The 18,478-nt window shown below is 41.9% G+C and overlaps 2 protein-coding genes across 3 annotated transcripts in view; one reads left to right on the top strand and one right to left on the bottom strand.

Annotated features, from left to right (window-relative positions):
• Window positions 1-101: 101 nt before the first annotated feature.
• LOC111863246 (tRNA selenocysteine 1-associated protein 1) lies at window positions 102-4,699 on the top strand. The gene is made up of 6 exons (XM_023849378.2): window positions 102-265; window positions 1,311-1,508; window positions 2,471-2,627; window positions 2,714-2,882; window positions 3,652-3,902; window positions 4,433-4,699. The coding sequence occupies exons 1-6, from the start codon at window positions 221-223 to the stop codon at window positions 4,552-4,554; spliced, it is 942 nt and encodes a 313-aa protein (XP_023705146.1). The 5' UTR covers window positions 102-220; the 3' UTR covers window positions 4,555-4,699.
• LOC111863245 (dnaJ homolog subfamily C member 13) overlaps window positions 4,566-18,478 on the bottom strand; it is a 49,334-nt gene continuing 35,421 nt past the window's right edge. Inside the window, exons 29-35 of one of the 2 annotated variants that reach the window (XM_023849377.2) lie at window positions 17,289-17,555; window positions 16,733-17,026; window positions 14,285-14,490; window positions 9,796-9,981; window positions 9,282-9,422; window positions 7,671-7,911; window positions 4,566-5,678 (exon numbers count right to left, since the gene is read on the bottom strand). In XM_023849377.2, the coding sequence (XP_023705145.1) occupies window positions 5,566-5,678; window positions 7,671-7,911; window positions 9,282-9,422; window positions 9,796-9,981; window positions 14,285-14,490; window positions 16,733-17,026; window positions 17,289-17,555 (1,448 nt within the window). In that variant the 3' untranslated portion in view covers window positions 4,566-5,565. Of the gene's footprint in view, window positions 5,679-7,670; window positions 7,912-9,281; window positions 9,423-9,795; window positions 9,982-14,284; window positions 14,491-16,502; window positions 17,027-17,288; window positions 17,556-18,478 lie in introns of those variants that run through there. The other variant, XM_023849376.2, reaches the window with a different exon arrangement.

Here is an 18,478-nt window from a genome sequence, read left to right as displayed (position 1 = left end):
AAAAATCACTCAAATAGATACCCATGGATCACAGAACCTTACACAAACGGCAGGCACGGATCAGCATAGATGACACCAGATCACCACAAAATGAACAACATGGTTACCAACGTAATTTGGATAATTGGGAACGCTAGGGAAGCTAGCAACTTTACTAGTAATTGGTGTTTGCGAAAATATAAAGAGCGGTGGTCGAGTGAAGGTACTGAACGTACTGAAAATGTCAACAACAGGGTTAATACATTGTCAGTTATGGATGGGAGGGGTAAGTACATAAGAAAAGCCATCTCATTTCATTACAAAGTACGCTAGTAATACGTAGCCGGAAAACTATGAGAGTATTGTAGGATTTTGTGGTTTTCTGGGGTGTGGATCAACACGGTGCCACATCCCAGAAGACTGTTTTCTTCTATGAGAGTATTGCTTGATCCATTTTGTTTAATTATGAGATTATATTACACCTACTGCGCATAGGCATAATTTGTAAACATATCATCATACCACCAGTAGACTACAAAATTTAAATAATGACATTGAAAGGGGGTTAAAGAGGGTAGATTTTAGGGTGAACTTACAGATTACTGAACAGTCCCATCCCCCTAGATTTTCTCTCCTGTCTTCTCGTGTTATTTGTACATGTTATCATCCAAGACCAAATACCAGGGGAGCCAGCATTTTCAAAAACTATCAGGCAGAGCTTTGGAGTCAGTGAAGCACTGAATTAGGGATAAATCATGCCTCTTTAGTCATGGAGGCCAAAGGAATATAGCATCCATGGCTATTGTTTATATCTGTAGCATTAATCTCTGCTTCATTATATCATGTGGTTCTATGACATCCAGACCCTTAGTGTGGAGATTTCCTGGAGCACTTGGTAATTGATCATCTGAGCAAGAACTTCCCTGTTATAGAACTGAAGGTTTCATCACCATTATCACAACATTCTCCCATTGGACCCTATCCATATCTTCACAATCTATTTGCCTATTTCCATATTTTCCCAGACGTTGCTGAAACTCCCAAATTCTCTCTTTCCAAATAGTTTTCCAGCCAAAACTTGATACGCATTTCTTTTTTCTCATGTGATGTATTCAGTATCTACTGCATTGATTTAACTATGGATTCAGCCCTTTGAAGCAAACAGTAGAATTGTATTTCCATTTCTCTTAGTTTCATAAAGCTTGAAAGGTGTACTGTCTTCTCCATATTACAAAATATGGTGTCATGTCTGTTGGCGGATTGCAGGAAGTTAACGTATGATGTATGTAGAAGTTGTAGACCTGTTGGCGAGTGCAGACTTCTTTTTGCAGCTGGAGCCCTATATGACAGAAAGTTTTGTAATGTCTGCTTTCCAAAGAATGGGGGAGCAGCCCCAGAATGTTAAGGTTATGAGAAATAAGTACACTGGAGAGCCAGCAGGATATTGTTTTGTGCATTTCACAACAGACGAAGCAGCACTCAATGCCATGCACAAACTCAGTGGAAAAGTTATTCCAAATACCCAGCCTGTACGTATATGGTAACTTAATAAGTATTGGCGTGCCAGGGTGAGGGCCACGCAGGGTGCCAGAGTATGGGCTGAAGCCTGTGGGCCCTTATTCTGGTCCGTAAGTGCTCCTTCCTTTCTTAGCTTTTCTGATGTGTCTGGTTCGGACCAGCATCTTTCACTCGCATGCATTCACAGTACTTGAAATCTTTACGTTACAGTAGGATAGGCATATACCCACACTGTTCCATGTCTTGCTTTGACAACTGGAACTTTAGGAAAACAGATAAACATTTCTGAGACCAGTTGGTCTGAACTTATCGCACAATATGTGCCCTCCCTCCAGACCATGATCCCTGCAAAGAAGTCCTTAAAGCATGTGTTGTTCAGCAGCCCTTCATTGGCAAGCAGTGCTACCAACTGATACAAAGAGAAACTTGAGACTTCAGGACTGCTTAAATCATTGGTGTCATTTGTTTTCAGTTTTTCACAACTCAGTGAGATGGACCTGCATTGCTTATTGTCGTAGATTAATAATGGGTGCTTAGCATTGTAGCACATTTTAGGATCCCAAAGGATTCATATGTAGATTAGATGACTTCTGTGTTTTATTTTTGTTTGTGGAGTTGCAGTCCATAGGCTACAGGCATGACAGATAAGTCAGAAAGTTGCTGCAACTGTAAAGTGTGTTTGTTTCAGGGGACAGACAGACTGACATTTGGGGTTCTGAAAGAGGACCGACAATCTCTGTAATGGTTTTATTTGGTAACATGTGCCATATCTCTCATTAGATTTGTACTTCCCAGCCAATTCCATCTACCAGGGTGACCATGGAGAGTTTTGACCCACTTTGATGATAACAGGTCACGCACTCCTGATGACAGTGAGACACACAGCACATATTAAGTCAGTAAGCCTCTACCATGATCATGTAGAAAACTGATTCACCTACTGGCAGATCTTATAAAATGGATTGTGTTTCAGCCAATTCGATTCAAGTTGAACCACGCGAGTACAACAGGTCGTCCACCAATAGACCGGGAATTCTCTCTGTGGGTTGGAGATCTGACGCCTGATGTCGATGACTATACCCTGTACAGGACATTCGCTTCACGATACCAGTCCATCAGAACAGCTAAAGGTGAGATGCTTCACATAAGTCTTGAGGGATTTCACACAACCAGAGAAATGCAATGTAAATTAACAGCAGCATCCTTGTGTTCCCAGTGATTCTAGACAATGCTGGCTACAGTAAGGGCTATGGATTCATCCGGTTTGCCAATGAAGAGGAACAGAAAAACTGTCTTGTGGCAATGAATGGCTACAAAGGCCTAGGAAGCAAGGCCATAAAAATCAGCAATGCCGTCCCCAAGCCCCATCGCTTCCAGACCACAACGTAATGACTTATTTCTCCATTTTGAGGTCCCAAGTGGGCATTTCATATATTGGTAGGCCATAAGGGGATGGACCTAAACTTGACTCACCATTAGTATTTTTAATTTATTTGTCTTGCCTAGTGATTACTGAATGGATAAGGAGATTTGATCCACTATTATGAGTTCAGTGGGTATACCAAATATTGCAGTGCAGATGTTAGCACTTATAATTCCTATTCAGTAGTTCCTTGATTCTGGGGTTATTAATAAGAATATGACATTTTGTGTAATTTCAGGAATTTAAGAAATTCCATGCTGCTGTTGAATGAAATGTTTCATCACCATATTCATGAAAGCTGCCACTGGACTTTATTTTAAGCCAGTTTAAAACAATTATTGTGTTTCTGGACATCCATCATCCTGTTTTTACTTAAAACACAATGTTTTGGAGAGTGGATTCTGTCTCCATCTTCAGGTGGAACCTACTTAGTTGGGCCCAATCGACAGCTGGTCCCTATCTCTGGACCTTTATTGTGGCATTTTTGAAATGGTAGAACTGGATCCTATCTCTTAGCAGGGCCTTGTTGGCTCATAAAGTTATCTTAGGAGATTTATGACTGTGGTATGGAGCTTCCAGTGTAAAGCCTTATTTTTTTGTTTCCCCCTGCCAGCAACTGTCAGCCTATGAAAGAAGCAAGACAGTGTCAACCACTGAAGGAACAGAGAGAAATTAATCCTCATTTCCAGGAATCAAGTGTGATTGCTTACAGTGGCATGTCATGCTTTCAGGACTGGTACAGCCACCACAACAATTAACACAAGTGGGTACAGCTCAAGCCAGGACTACAGTCAGTACTATGATCCCTCATACTGGCAGAATTATTCTGCTTGGCAAGGCTACTATGATGCAAGCACCGATCCGTCAGCTGCAACCTCTATCCACATGACACAAGCAGTGGGGGACTATGTACAGAGTCCTCATGCAGTTCAGCAGGTTGTGGATGAGACTGCAAGTGCCGAGGATGATCTAGAGCTAGTTGGTATGTTTACACTTAGACCTCTTGCTGAATTACCGCAGTTGAGTTGAGTTCCTTCTTATACATAGGAAATTAATTCAGTAACAAAGCATGGGGCAGAAAGTACACAGTAATGCTACTGAACAAACTTCAGTGGTCCTAGAAAATGTGTGAAAAACAGGTACCTTTCTTTAAAGAAAAGACCTCACTGTTTCATGCTGGTTCAAGGCATTTACAATGACAAAAGCAAAAAGGATGTGAAAAGATATAAACACATAATATAAAGATTGTCTTGGTTTAAAATCATTTCTCAGAACATGATGCTTCACACTTTGTACATTCATATTCTAGTGACATCTAATATAGTTATTTGAAAGTTACCATCCTATAAACTAAAAAGTCTGGAAATATATTGAAATATTGAGAAACAGTATGGGAAATTTTAAGCACATGGTAGGTACCATTGCTTTTGCAGTAGTAGCCCTGGGTTGGTAAGTACTTAATATTATGTACTGCTGGGAATTCAGAACAGAGAGTTTTCTTATGTTTTACAGAACACAACATTCCATTGGATGTTGAGAAGATGAACTGGGAATTGATTGATAGGGACTACAACTTCTGGGATGCCCTTGAGAGTTCCAAATGGCTGCCTGTTGAAGGACTGGAGTGTAACTGAACAATACAATATTAATTCTACAATACAGTATTTATTACACAATAAAGAAAAATACATTTTGAAATTGTATGAATGATTTCTGTATAAAGTTATATATGATTTGTTCATATAATTCACTGATTAAATATCTTTTTTGTGTAAACCATATTATTTTGTGCGTATTAAAAGCACACAATGATATCTGGAACAGAAATGGCAAATTGTCAACAGCTAAATTAGCAAGTGGATATCTTCAGGGTGAAAAACAATGATATAATTATATATACACATAAGTACAGGAATGCAAGCAACAAGTGTCTCAGGCAAAGACGGTGTAACATATGCTGACTCAGAAACTAACACAGCTTTCCCTGATTAATTTTTATTTTCATATAAAAATTATTTCAATGTTTGTACCACTCATGTTGTATTTCATGACAGTGTACATATGCCTAACACACTCAGTTGTTAGGAACTATTGTATGCCATGAGACCACTTCTAATAACTCACAGATCAAAAAGAGCAATTTACATGAACCCTTTGAGGTCTATATATTTTAACAGATGACACTAAGCAAGGTGTAAAATTGCTTGGTCAAATTTTAAACTGAGCCCTCTGAGGTTCATTTATTTGAACATATGACACATTACAAGGGCCAGTTTCATTATTTTAATTATAAGGTTATTGGGATTGTCAGGTTCAATCCAACCTAAGACCTGAATGGGTTAAAATCAGAACATACCGATTTAATGTTCCTGAAATCTTAAAAAAATTATAGGCCTTAAGAATCCCATAATTTTATGTGGAAAATCAAATGTTGACAACATTCTGAAGCACTTCCATTCCTCGCTGAGACTACTGCACTCAGCATCTGTTCTGCTCTCCTTGAATCACAGCAGCTGAACTGTTCTTATTGTCACTGAACTTATCACGTGTAGCTCTCCACAAATGCACAGACTAAATGTTGCCTGTTCTTACATATTATCACAGAGGGCTTTGCACATCATACATTACCAGAATGTCAACTGTCATCATATGGTGTCAGTTCTCACCAAGGAATCCTCTCTGTCCATAGGGGGAGGAGCGTCGGGTAACGTCTTGGTGTTACCTTGTGTGAGGTACCCTGCTGTAGCTGGTGTCCCAGCTTCAAAGAACAAACACCCATATTATTATATTATAGTAAGATATTTGGGTTCAGCCATCAATTTCTGATGTAACTTCTTTCCTTGTTTATTATTCCTAGTGCACAGTGAGAGAAATGCAGCATTCATTTCATGGAATGATAATTTATGGGAAAACTGAAGTTCTTGGAGAAAACACTACCTCTATGTCATTTTGTTCACCACAGATTTAAGGTGGACTGCCCTGGGATTAAACCAGGGCCACCATCATGGTGAGAAGGCAGCAAATAACTGCCTGAGCTATGGTATAGGCAGTGCTTCCTGTTATGTTTACAGTCTTGTGGGTTATGATGCCACATAGTCCGGCAGACAGCTGCTAAAGTTGAGCAGTACGTTCTCCAAAACATTGGTATTGTCTACCAGATTGCCTAGTATCATACCCCAGAAGATCATAATCTTAATATTCCCTACTCTGAGGATCTCATTCATAAACTCTTCTTCTCTTTATGTTTTTATTACAAAGCCTACACTTCCACATTGAGTTTTAGGGGCATACCGTTAAAATAATATCTTCTAAAGCTGATGCAATCTTGACCCAACTTCTGGACCAATTTATGCTAAATTGATTATTACAGCTTCATATAAAATGTAGCACCTCACATGCTGATGCCCAGTAAATTCTGAGTGTCACAACACACAAGCTCACATGACTCGCATTTTGTTTCCATCTCAGCACAATGGTGCATTCCTTGAAGAGTCTAAGACAATGACTGCAGTCTCTTGATGAAAGTTTTGAGATAGTAAGAAGGTGGAATCTACAGCTATAATGAAAATTACTGCCTTCCAAAGTGTGATACCATGTAGTCTGGTACATAAGTAGCTATATTTTGGAGGTACTTCTGGGCTCCATCTTCACGGTAAGGGTAGAGAAGCGAGCCACCAAATAGTTTGCACTGTAGGAACATTCTTAACGCATATTTGGGAGGTGCTTGGTTTGAATCTGGACTAGAACACTGAATACTGTGACACAGGCTTATCATGGTTTTCTTCAGACCTTTTACACAAATGCCAACATAGTACCTCAGCCCCAAACTGCTTCCTGCCAAATACTTTCCAATTCATCATTCCTTCATTATCCTGCCATTCAGTGGTTTACAGTCTACTGACTAACTCTATGGAACTGAGCCCTTCTTGAGAAGCCACCAGTTGCACAGCTACTCAAGAATTTCCCAACTTTTATGGAACTCAAACGTTCATTACTGTGTTCACAAGAGCTGTCCAGCTACTGACAGTCATAAAATACATAATAAGAAAAAGAGACTGACTCTGACTATATTACCTTGGAAATGGAATACACTACGTTGTTGCTTGGTAGACCCACTGTTGCTTTCTGAATACCAAACGACAATTAAATCTGTCTGACCATTAGAAATTTTGATAAAACATTTCAAATTTAGGCCCCTAGTACACGTGCCATTATATTCTGATACCACCAATGCAGTCTGATTTACAGAGCTGGTCTCCATAAATTACTGAAATTTAATCAAAACTGTTGGAGCAGTTTCCAAGAATATTGCCATTTTGTATTTTGGGGCCAATTTGAAGCTCCAGTGTTCATATCCAGCAGACACTGACCTATGACAGACACTCTCTTGAATGCTGACTATGAATGGAATTTGTCAAACCACTCGGGCACAAGCAACATGCACATCCATCCATTCACACAGAGTTGTATAAAAAAACTTTTTTTTTCATTCAGGGGGCTCAAAACATGTAAATCTGTCAAAATTCTGAGACTGACTTTGTCACCTTCTCATATATACATGTATGAGAGGGTAAAAAGAGTTAAGCTGTGTCAGAGAATGTGACTGTGGAGCCTGGAGATCCTGATCTCAGCTTGAATTTGTTACTATAGTTCCGTACTAGTACAGCAATTACTGAACACTAAGCAACAACGAATCCAAATGGCTCAGTCAATAAACTGAACAGGAGCCCACCTGAACACCAACTGTTACCTGTGAGATATCCTGCAGTGGGAGTATTGCTGATGAAAAGGTCATGACGCTGATCTTTGTACTCTGACCAAACAGTTGACTTATCCAATATGGCTGCCACCCTAGAGCCATGCAGCAAGCTCCTGCTCATTGATTTCAGAGCTTTCACAATCTGTGCTTTTGTCATGGCTGGATTCTCCAGGGCTTCTAACCGTCCCTCCAGAAGGCCTAGCAAATACTGCACCATGCCAGCCTCCAAGGCCTGCAGCGAGAAACATCACCAAAATTCAGAAGCATTCATTTCATACTAAAGATTCACCACTATTCATAAATGATTAACTTTCAGAAGTGCATGGTAACTGTATCTTAGAATGTAAGTAATTACTAATGGGCAAAATTAAAGCTAAATTAATCATTCCCATTTTAGGTTTATTTAATGTAATTCTTTCTTTTGTTTACACATCAAATCTGTAGTAGCTGTGACATAACTTCTGCTGATGAACTGCCATAAATGGCACCATGTTGTTATGGCCAGTGCTACCGATGTTTTGGAGTTTTGTGCCAGCGGGAAGGTGGGGGCTGCTATTGTATATATAGATTTTGGTCCAACAGACTATGATCAGCAGTTGCATAACTCCCAGAGTCATGAGATTGAAAAATATGGTGTATGAGTCCCTTGGGACTTGGAACCTAAAATGACCAGCAGCAATTTACCCATCCTGACCTGACCCAGATCAATGGGAAGAATGGTGGTGGCTGGTGNAAAAAAAAACACATGCGATCATTAGCACCAATAATGCACACTCATATAACAACCACAACCCCATAAATGACAAAAAGTATGAAAACACATTTTATATACACATATATACATATGTAACATTCCCCTTACTCCATCCCACCTTAAAAAAACCCTATCTATAATTGGATAATTTTTATAAAAATAATATTAAATAAGGTTTACTAATTAGAGAAGTATTTTAATATATCTAAACATTGTGATCCTATACAAAAACTTTTACATGGCAACACTATGTGTATTTAGGAATGGATCCATTGTGAGAGACAGTCTGGTAATGAACGTGGACACATTTTGTTGTTTTTAAATGCCTGACGATGGTCACAAATGACCACAACTTGTAGCAAAATAACACCTTAATAAAACCAACTGATTTTATCAACAATTTAAGTCTATCAGTTATTTATTAAAAATATAAAACTGTTGCGATCAATGGACATATTTACATAGCAGTGAAACATTATGTTTGATAACATTTCCCTGATCACTGTCACTACTGGCCTGACCAGACAACAGTCTCTGCCCTTCCCCCCATGGGCCTTCTGACCAAAACCTATATATATATACATGAAAAATCACCCACCCCAATCACCTCGATGCTGAAGATGGAGGCTGCCGACACCTCTGAAATTTTGGCAATGACGCAAAGACCCAAAAGCAGAATCAGCATTTATGTGAACAGTTTCATCTTCAGCCTGTGAGAATATATTTGATAGGAGGACTGGGGTGTCAAAGGAAACAAAGAAAAAATACAGGGCAAACTTTCAGTGAGGGTCTCCCACACTGTCATGGTAAATCGGGCTGAAACACATGACAAATGTAGTATGCCCTACCTGACTAATCAGCTGATCATGGTTGGTTGAGAAAAGTCTGTTGAGGGCCTCACATACAACTCCAATCATGTCTTTTCTTGCCTGCATTGCTTGCTTTAGTGGATTGATGCACTCTGTATGTCCCATGGCTTGAATGCAGACCTGTCAAACAAACAGCATTTTCATTACTTGAAATTACAGAAAATCTGAACAGAGTAAGTTGGCTCAAGCCGCAATGCTTCTGACTTTTGTTCATAAGATGCCCGGTACAAACTGCATCTGGGAAACTTCAGTCCCTCCAGATAAATGCCAGCACAGTACCTCAAATTAGGCCATGGCCACTTCCTTCCAAATCCCTTCTAATCCATCATTCACTAAGTATCCTATCATCTGACACTACACAGGGACTAAGTCCCAGCTGTACTTCACCACAAGCCCTCTCCTCTGGCATGGATATGGGGTTAAACAACAGAACCAAAATTCTGCATGCACTTCTCATGCAAGTACAAATAAGGTGGCACTGTAACACACACACCTCACTTGTTGCCAGCTGATGTAGCACCAAGACTGTGGCCCGAATGATGGCACCCTGTTGGCGGTGTGTCACCATCTTCTTACATAGCTGTGGGATGTGCCCTAGGGATGGCACCTGGTCAGCAAGTGAAGGTTGTGCCTGCAGCAGGCACACCAAGGCACTGGTAACAGTCTCCAGTAGATCCACCTGCACACAGACAGAAGTACTCTTAACTGTGATCATCTGGATTATGCCACCGTGTAGTCTTGTAGGGGTGTTGAACCTTTTGAACCAACTGACATAAATATAATGACCAGTGAGGCCACACAAAATTCTGACTATCAATAATACCAAGATGGCAGTAATGACTAATACCATTTGATGTGGGGCTCTCGAATTTTTCATGGCAATGGGTCTTCAGAAAATAGCAAGTTGTATCAGTGTCATTTCTCTGCAAAGTAATACAGCACAGTAGCCACATAAAATATGTATCTGCATTCCAGGTGCTAATGAAAACTAAAACCATGGCAGCTAGGAAGTGAAATAATAATAAACATAAGTACAACATCCATTATACGAAACTCTTTGTATGCTAAAATTAAAAATATACTGACAGTGCAGAAGGTGCTGGGACAGCTTGGTCAATACACCGACTAGGCTACAGGCTGCACCTGAGGAGTCAGGGTTGAATTCCCAGCAGAAGCAAGTGTTTCTGTAACACCAAGATCAGCCCTTTGGCCACCTAGCCTCCTACACAATGGGTACCTGGGGTTGTTTCCCTGAGGGGGTTAGGCAGCAGAAGCATGAAGCTGACCACTCAGCAACATCCAGTGCTGAAGTTCAGAATACAAGAGCTACATCATGGTGAGGCACTTAATTACTTAAGGCCAGGTATTAACCCATTATTTTCCTGGAGGGACTGAGAAAACAAATGAAAAACTCAGTATAGTCAGCATTCCAGCCAATGAAGAAAGCAGTCTTCTGGGATTTGGCACCGTGTATATGTGGTGTTAACCGACGTTTCGGAGGAACGTATCGCCTCCATCTTCAGGGTAGAAGAAAAAGTATAAGAAATCTGCAAGCGACAAGACCGTGAGAACGGTAAAAGCAGACTGGAAATAACACAGCTATGTGTGAGCAGAGAGGGAAGGGGGGAAGGGCAAGTATACAAGTGAATAGATGCAGGGACCAAAACACCATCCCACGTTTCCTTCAGTTCAAACACCATATAAATTCTGACGCTGCCGACAGAATCTATAGACGCACGAGCTTCTGTTTGCTCCGTGAACACATCCACCACACCAGGCGGGAGCTGGACGTTGTATCCAGAGAACTGCTTAAATTACACCTGCGCTTGACCCAGGACTTGTCCGCCGATGACTGGGACCTGCTCGACCGCATCGCCAGTGAGAAGGCTTTACGCATCACTGATGACGTAAGAGCCAGGCACTGCAAGAAGTTTCAACGGTTGCATGAGGCCCAGCACCCACCCGGCCCACCTGACAGCAAGAAGACAGTGGTCAACTTGAGTGATGTGCCATTGGATGAAGCGGCTTTCTCGGCCCTGAGCAAAGGCCTCAATTTTGCTGTGGCTCCAAAGTCCGTTCCCATCAAGGATATCCTGTGCGGGGTGGAGAAAGTGATAGTGGCCCTGCCTGTAGAGACTGCGGAGGAGATCTGACAGGAGACGGTCAGGATTCTGAAGAACTCCCGCAGGCCAAATGACAATCTGACTGGTGCCGAGAGAAGAGCCCTTCGGTCCTTAAAAGCCAATGAGGCGCTCACCGTCCTTCCGGCTGACAAGGGTAATGCGGCAGTGGTGCTGGATACGTCCGACTACAACCGGAAGATCGCCGCTGTCTTGGAGTATAAGGCTTACAGGAAGTTGAAGAAGGATCCTACTGATGCCATAGAGCGGAAGACTGTCCTTCTTCTGAAAAAGTCCCCGTTTGCTGAGGAGGTCTGCCAACAGCTACGACCTCAAGGGTCCAGGCCACCTAGACTCTACGGGTTGCCGAAAATCCACAAGCTTGACGTTCCACTAAGGCCCATTGTGAGCACCATTGGCTCTCCCACCTATCGCCTGGCCAAACACTTGGCTGGCCTACTGAGGACATACACTGGCAACGGTCCACGCCACGTGAGGAACTCCATGGAATTTGTCCACACATTGGACTCTCTCCATGTTGATCCCCACGACATAATGGTCAGTTTCGATGTAGTGTCACTCTTCACCAGGGTGCCTATAAAAGATACGATGGATCTGCTAGGACGACATTTCGAAGAAAACATCTTGAGACTCTTCCGCCATGTCCTGACCACCTCATACTTCACCTTCAATGGCCAGTTCTATGAACAAACCGATGGCGTGGCGATGGGCTCGCCACTCTCTCCGGTCATCTCTAACCTCTATATGGAGGACTTCGAGGAGAGGGCACTTGACTTGGCCCCACACAAGCCCCGCTGCTGGTTTCGCTACGTGGACGACACCTTCGTCATCTGGTCACACGGTCCCGACAAGCTCCAGGACTTCCTGAACCACATAAATAGTATCAACCAGTGCATCCAGTTCACAATGGAAACTGAAACTGAAGGCCACCTCCCCTTCCTGGATATAGATATTTACAGGAGACCCGACGGTTCCCTGGGCCATAGAGTGTACCGCAAATCCACCCATACTAACCTGTACCTTAACGCTGCGTCCCACCACCACCCTTCCAACAAGCAAGCTGCACTTTCTACATTGGTGCACAGGGCCAGAGCACTGTGTGATCAAGACAGCCTACATGCGGAGTTGGTGCTCCTGAAGGATGTATTCAAGAAGAACGGATACAACAACCGGCAGATCCACAGAGTTCTCAACCGTCGGCCCAACATCAGCCGGCCTGAAGACAAACCGGGCTCAGTCGCCTTCCTTCCCTATGTCGGGACCATATTCAACCGTATCAGCAGAGTGCTGTCCCGGCACAACATCAAAGCAGTGGGTCTGCCTCCATACAAATTATCCAATTTCCTCCGGCCGGTTAAAGACAGCCTGGGCCTAAGGACACCGGGTGTATACAGTATCCCATGCGAGTGCGGGAAAGTCTATATTGGGCAGACAGGCCGCTCCGTGGACACGAGGTTGAAGGAGCATCAGCGGCACATCCGTCTCGAACATCCGGACAAGTCGGCCGTAGCTGAACACAGCATCGAACTGGGACACCGCATTCAGCTTCAGAATACCTCCATCCTCGCCACCAAGACGCGCTATATGGATCGCATCATTAGGGAAGCCATTGAGATCGAACTGCATCCAGGGAATATGAACAGAGAGGAGGGGTTTCGTCTCAGCAAGTCTTGGAAACCTCTTTTATCTGTTCTCTTAAAAAACCACCACCGGGATATGACACCAGATCCAGAAGGCCACAAGGCCATGACCAACCAACATAACAACTCCCCCCCCAGCTTACGGTTTAGAGCCCAGCCTTTAACCTTGCTTTTCTCTCCCGTACACAAAACCACGCTTGCCCCAGCTCCCTTCCCCTACCCCTCCCACACCACTGCTTTCACTTGTATACTTGCCCTTCCCCCCTTCCCTCTCTGCTCACACATAGCTGTGTTATTTCCAGTCTGCTTTTACCGTTCTCACGGTCTTGTCGCTTGCAGATTTCTTATACTTTTTCTTCTACCCTGAAGATGGAGGCGATACGTTCCTCCGAAACGTCGGTTAACACCACATATACACGGTGCCAAATCCCAGAAGACTGCTTTCTTCATAGTCACCGCCATGAAAGCCTCAAATCTTACATTCCAGCCAATGTTTGAACTAAGGACCTCTTGAATATGAATACAAAATGTGACCACAAGCATGACATATGGCTGAGGTAAGTAAAATATCTCAGCTGAGGTACTGAAAGGTTACCACTATAAATCAAATGAGTTGTGCATAACAGACATCTTCTAAACACACGGATAACATGACCACATTTTTGCTGCCCAGAACATTACATTCTGACTCACACCTTCAGCTCCTCATACATACTGTGTTACATTGTGCTTGGTAGTGCGATAAGTTTCACCAGGTATCACAGAACTCCCACCAATTTATTCCATCAACAAAAGTTGCAAGACTACTACAAATGAAATTCTGGGTCGACATGTCTAATGACCTGCCATATGTTTTGTAAAATGACTGCTTGTAGCAAATAGAAACAACTTTTTGGACAGACCACACCTGAAAGCAGGACAGGTGATTTCCTGCATATTTCTGGATACAATAACTTTCAAATATACCATACAAAAAACAGTATTAAATGGTTTCCAGTATTTCAGGATGAACTAGCTTTCAGAAGAACATCACCTGAAAGTATTGTTAGTTAAGTTGCCTGCATATTTCTGGATAAAACAGTTTTGAAGCATACCACACCAGGAAGCAGCATTAGGTGGTTTCCTATGTATTTCTGGGTGAACTGGTGCAGAATCTTTCATGTGTTAGACCTGACAAACGCTGAGACATGCCGCTACTCACGTCCAGCTTTTCCTTGTTCATAATCCCTAAGCAGGTGTCCATCAGCTCAGAAAGGAACTCCTTGGGTCGACGCACAACCCAGCCAGGATTGGCCACAAACAGACGTAAATACACACCGCCCACAACAGGCTCACCAGGACTAGTTGGTTCTCCTATTGCGGTGTCATCAGGCAAACACCATGTCACCTGAGGGTTTTGTTTCTGCGCTACATGAGTGATGTAACCAGATAGTTAACTCACTCATCACTCACTCATGGCGCTGAACCCTTCTTGAGAAGTCACCACCTGTGCAGCAAGACTCAAGAACTTTCCAGCATTTTATGGAACCTGAAGGTTCACTACCATGTTCACAAGAGCCCTCCACTGGTCCCTATCCTGAGCCAGATCAATCCAATCCATCCCATATTATCTCTCTAAGATCCATTTCAATATTGTGCACCCACCTACGCCTTGGTCTTCCCAGTGGTCTCTTTCCTTCTGGCTTTCCCACCAATATCCTATACGCATTACTCTTTGCCACCATACATGTTACAAATCCTGGCAATCTCATTGTCCTTGACTTGATCATTATAATTACACTTGGAGAAGAGTACAAGTTATGAAGTTCCTCCTTATGTAGTTTTCTCCATCCTCCTGTCACTTCATCTCCCTTTGGTTCAAATATTCTCCTCAGCACCCTGTTCTCAAAAACATCCTCAGTGTATGTTCCTCTCTTAATGTCAGACCAATTTTCTTACCCATACAGAACCACAGGCAAAATTATAGTTTTGTATATTCTGATTTTTATGTTTTTAGACAGTTGACGAGAAGACAAAAAGTTCTGAACTGAATGGTAGCAAGAATTACCTGCATCAGGTTTTTATGTGTTAAGAGTCGTTCCCAAATATCTGAACTGTGCCATATTTTCAAAACACCTGTTGGCTATCTTCATGTCATAAGTTTTTCCTGGCATTCTGGTGATGAGACAGCAACATATACTTAGTTTTCTTTGTGTTTACTTCTAGACGAACCTCCTTACTAGCAACAATTAAATTTTGTGTGTTTTTCTTTATGGTATCTACATTATCACCCAGTAGATTCACAGCATCAGCATAGACTAACAGCTGATGCATCCCATTTAATTTCAGTCCCACCTGGTTTTCCTGGACCTTTCTAATGGCATATTCTAAAGCAAAGTTGAAAAGGAGTGGTGATAAAGCATCTCTGTGTTTTAGACCATTCTAGATAGGAGAATTATCAGACAAATGTTACCTATACAGACTTTACTACACATTTCGTTTAAACATATTTTAATCGGCCTAAGTAGTTTCATGGGTACCCCAAACTCTATGAGAATATTGTATAATACTTCCCTTTAATTGAATCCCAACACTTTTTAAAAATGAGAATAAAAATGTTCTACTTTCAAAGCCATAAGAATGCAATCTTTGCTATCTGATTCACAGAACATTATTCTTTTTAGATCAGAGACCGAACTCTTTCAGTTAAAATTATTCAAAATGGTATTAATACCAATGGACACTGCTGGATTCTGGCCTGAGCAAGTTCAGTGTAATTCACAAGCTAACAACATAGTACCATATGATCCATTTTAACATTATGACCCCAACATTCTCTTTATCCTTCACATGGCCACTTTCCAAAAGGTTTCTCTCTTACGTGTCTCTGCATAATTCCAGTCCACACTCTCAGCTATTTCCTTATGATTCATTTTAACATTATCCTCCCATTTATGTCTAGGTCTCACATATGGTTTGTTCCCTTTAGGTTTTCCAGTCCATTGCCCCTATGTGTGCTATATGCCTTCCCCATCTCATATTCCTTTCATGGATCATCCTAATGATATCTGGTGACGATACAAATTATGAAGCTTCTCATTATGCAATTTTCTCCATCTTCCCGTCCCTTCCACTCTCTTAGGTCCAAATATACTCCCCATTACTTTGTTCAGATATGTACTTCCTCTGCTTAGAAAACTCAAAGAATTAAGAGCCATATAAAAAACACTATTCACAAGAACTAAAATTTTGCTGGAAGCAAATTGTGATTAGAAGACCCAAATAAAAATAAAACCGAAGAGTACATTCTCTGGGTTCTAACATTGCATACTTTGGAGAGAGCCTGATGTTTGAAAAGAATGAATCACCTCCAGCTAGCTCTGCCTGCTTCTGCCTGCTTCTGCTGGCTTGCTCGTTGATCATGAAGATGGAGGTGATTTGTTCCTCTGAAAAGCCAGGCTCTCTCCCACCCAGAAGACTGTGCTTCATAGTCACCGCCACTAGAGCCTCATGTCCCAAAATAAAACTATTTGTGTATGTTTCTGCAAATTGGAATCATTATAAGCATGACGCTAGTGTGCGTTGACACTTGAATATCATGCAATATCTACTGCAGGAGGAAGACACACAAGGTCTTCATGATGGTGAGTTACGACTATGTACGAGATACAAGTCACATACTCCTCCCGAAGTGCAGAGATGGTACTGCACACTCTCTGGCGAGCATTTGCATCCCAGATGAGCTCTGGATTTTCGTGTGTGCCTTCAAACATATGTACGCAGGTATGAGGTGTGTCCCGCATTGCATCTGCAAATAAGGCGGGCAGGAAGCGATTGATTGTGAGGCGAACTTTAGGCCCCACTAACTTATCAGCCCCCATCCTTGCTAACAGCTCTGCTGTCTTCTCTCTGACAGCAGGAACACTTGAGTTGCAAAACAGGTCCAACAGGAACAGTGCTGCCCCTGCAGATAACAATACAGTTTCTGGTGTAGATACGATTTCCATATGAGCATCACTAAGCCTAGGACTCCACTGTTATATAAGTTTTGTTCTGGTACATGTAGCTAAATATGAATAATATGAAAGGCATAACTGTAGTAACAATTCACAGTTGCTGCATTCTTGGAAACAAACCCCACCTCAGGGATTCTTAAAGCACTGGTCTAGGAAAGAGTACTGAAGTGTCCTTGGGACAGTACTGAAAGGGATGATGTACATGCTCACCTTTGGCTAAAGCATCCTTGACGATCTTGGTGGTGTGCATGAGAGCATACAGGGTCTCCAGTGTTGTAATTTGTGCATCAGGGAGGCTGTAAAGGGTTAGTAACAAGTGTACCAACACATCCGATGCTGCAATATCATTGACACATTCTTGGTTCTTTGTCACACTGGATATCACGTTAAGGGCACCATGCTGGATTGGCTTGCAGCTATCCACACTCAGGAGGCTAAACAAAAGGTGGAAATGGCCAATACACTGGATCTCCACGCCTGGAAAAAGGTACATCAGCAACTCAACAGGCATAAATGATTCACAACATTAATATCAATGCCTTAAACAAGTTTATTAGCATGACAGACTTCTGAAACGTGTTCAAATTAATGCCAACAATTCCCGAGTAAAATCGGGTGTTTTCATCTTGCCATTTGGTTTCCGCAGAAGTGCAATACTGAAACATAAGAGAGTAATTTTGCTTCCTGATTCATGTGGCTATGAAACCTGGAATCACAACCTGAACATGATTCAAAGCAAGGGATTGTCTACATGCTGAAGCAGATACACACGACACTTCAAAAATTACAAAATGAGTAGCTCACAGTGTGTACATTTGTTCCTGGTTAGTTCAGCAATACTATTGTGACTCAGCCTTTACAGTGTCTAACAGTAGGATGATTAATAAAATACAAATTGGATGGTTGCAGAAGGAAATTATCATGGCAGGGTTCAATATACTATTCTGGCACTTGCCTAGAGCAGTACAGCGGCACACCAAGCAAGGCGATAAAATTGTCAAGGCATACCATTCATTTCTTAAGGATATATTTTATCATTAAAATATGAGTAATAAACTTGTGTTTAAAAGTTCAATAGCTAAAACTCTAATCGTTGTGTTATTTTTAAAAATAATTTTGATCACAGATTTTTACGATTTTTTTTTGTTCCTCTATTTTTTCTTGCTGCTTTTTGACCTACCCCCAAATTCCCACGGCACACCTGCAGACCCTTTGTTATACTAGTGTGCCATGGCACATTAGTTGGAGATGGCTGGTCTAGGGGGATTAAGGTAAACCACGTAAAGCATCAGCCAGGACAGTTTGTGTCCTTATTGAGATTTCAATCAGAAAGGATGTGGAAGGCTCTGATCATGGCCTATTCTAAGGTACTATCCTGGCATCTGCCTGGAGGAACTGAC

The sequence above is a fragment of the Cryptotermes secundus genome, unplaced genomic scaffold (genome assembly GCF_002891405.2).
Source record: "Cryptotermes secundus unplaced genomic scaffold, Csec_1.0 scaffold929, whole genome shotgun sequence".
NCBI classification, from domain to species: domain Eukaryota; kingdom Metazoa; phylum Arthropoda; class Insecta; order Blattodea; family Kalotermitidae; genus Cryptotermes; species Cryptotermes secundus.
The sequence above is the reverse complement of the archived record's forward strand: the minus strand, read 5'-3'. Positions and strand labels throughout refer to the sequence as shown.

Bases quoted from the DNA above. Each gene is read 5' to 3' on its own strand.
- LOC111863246 (XM_023849378.2), top strand. From the start codon at position 221: ATGTCAACAACAGGGTTAATACATTGTCAGTTATGGATGGGAGGG. The intron at 266-1,310 runs GTAAGTACATAA...TTCTTTTTGCAG, and splicing joins GTCAGTTATGGATGGGAGGG to CTGGAGCCCTATATGACAGA. The intron at 2,628-2,713 runs GTGAGATGCTTC...TTGTGTTCCCAG, and splicing joins GTCCATCAGAACAGCTAAAG to TGATTCTAGACAATGCTGGC.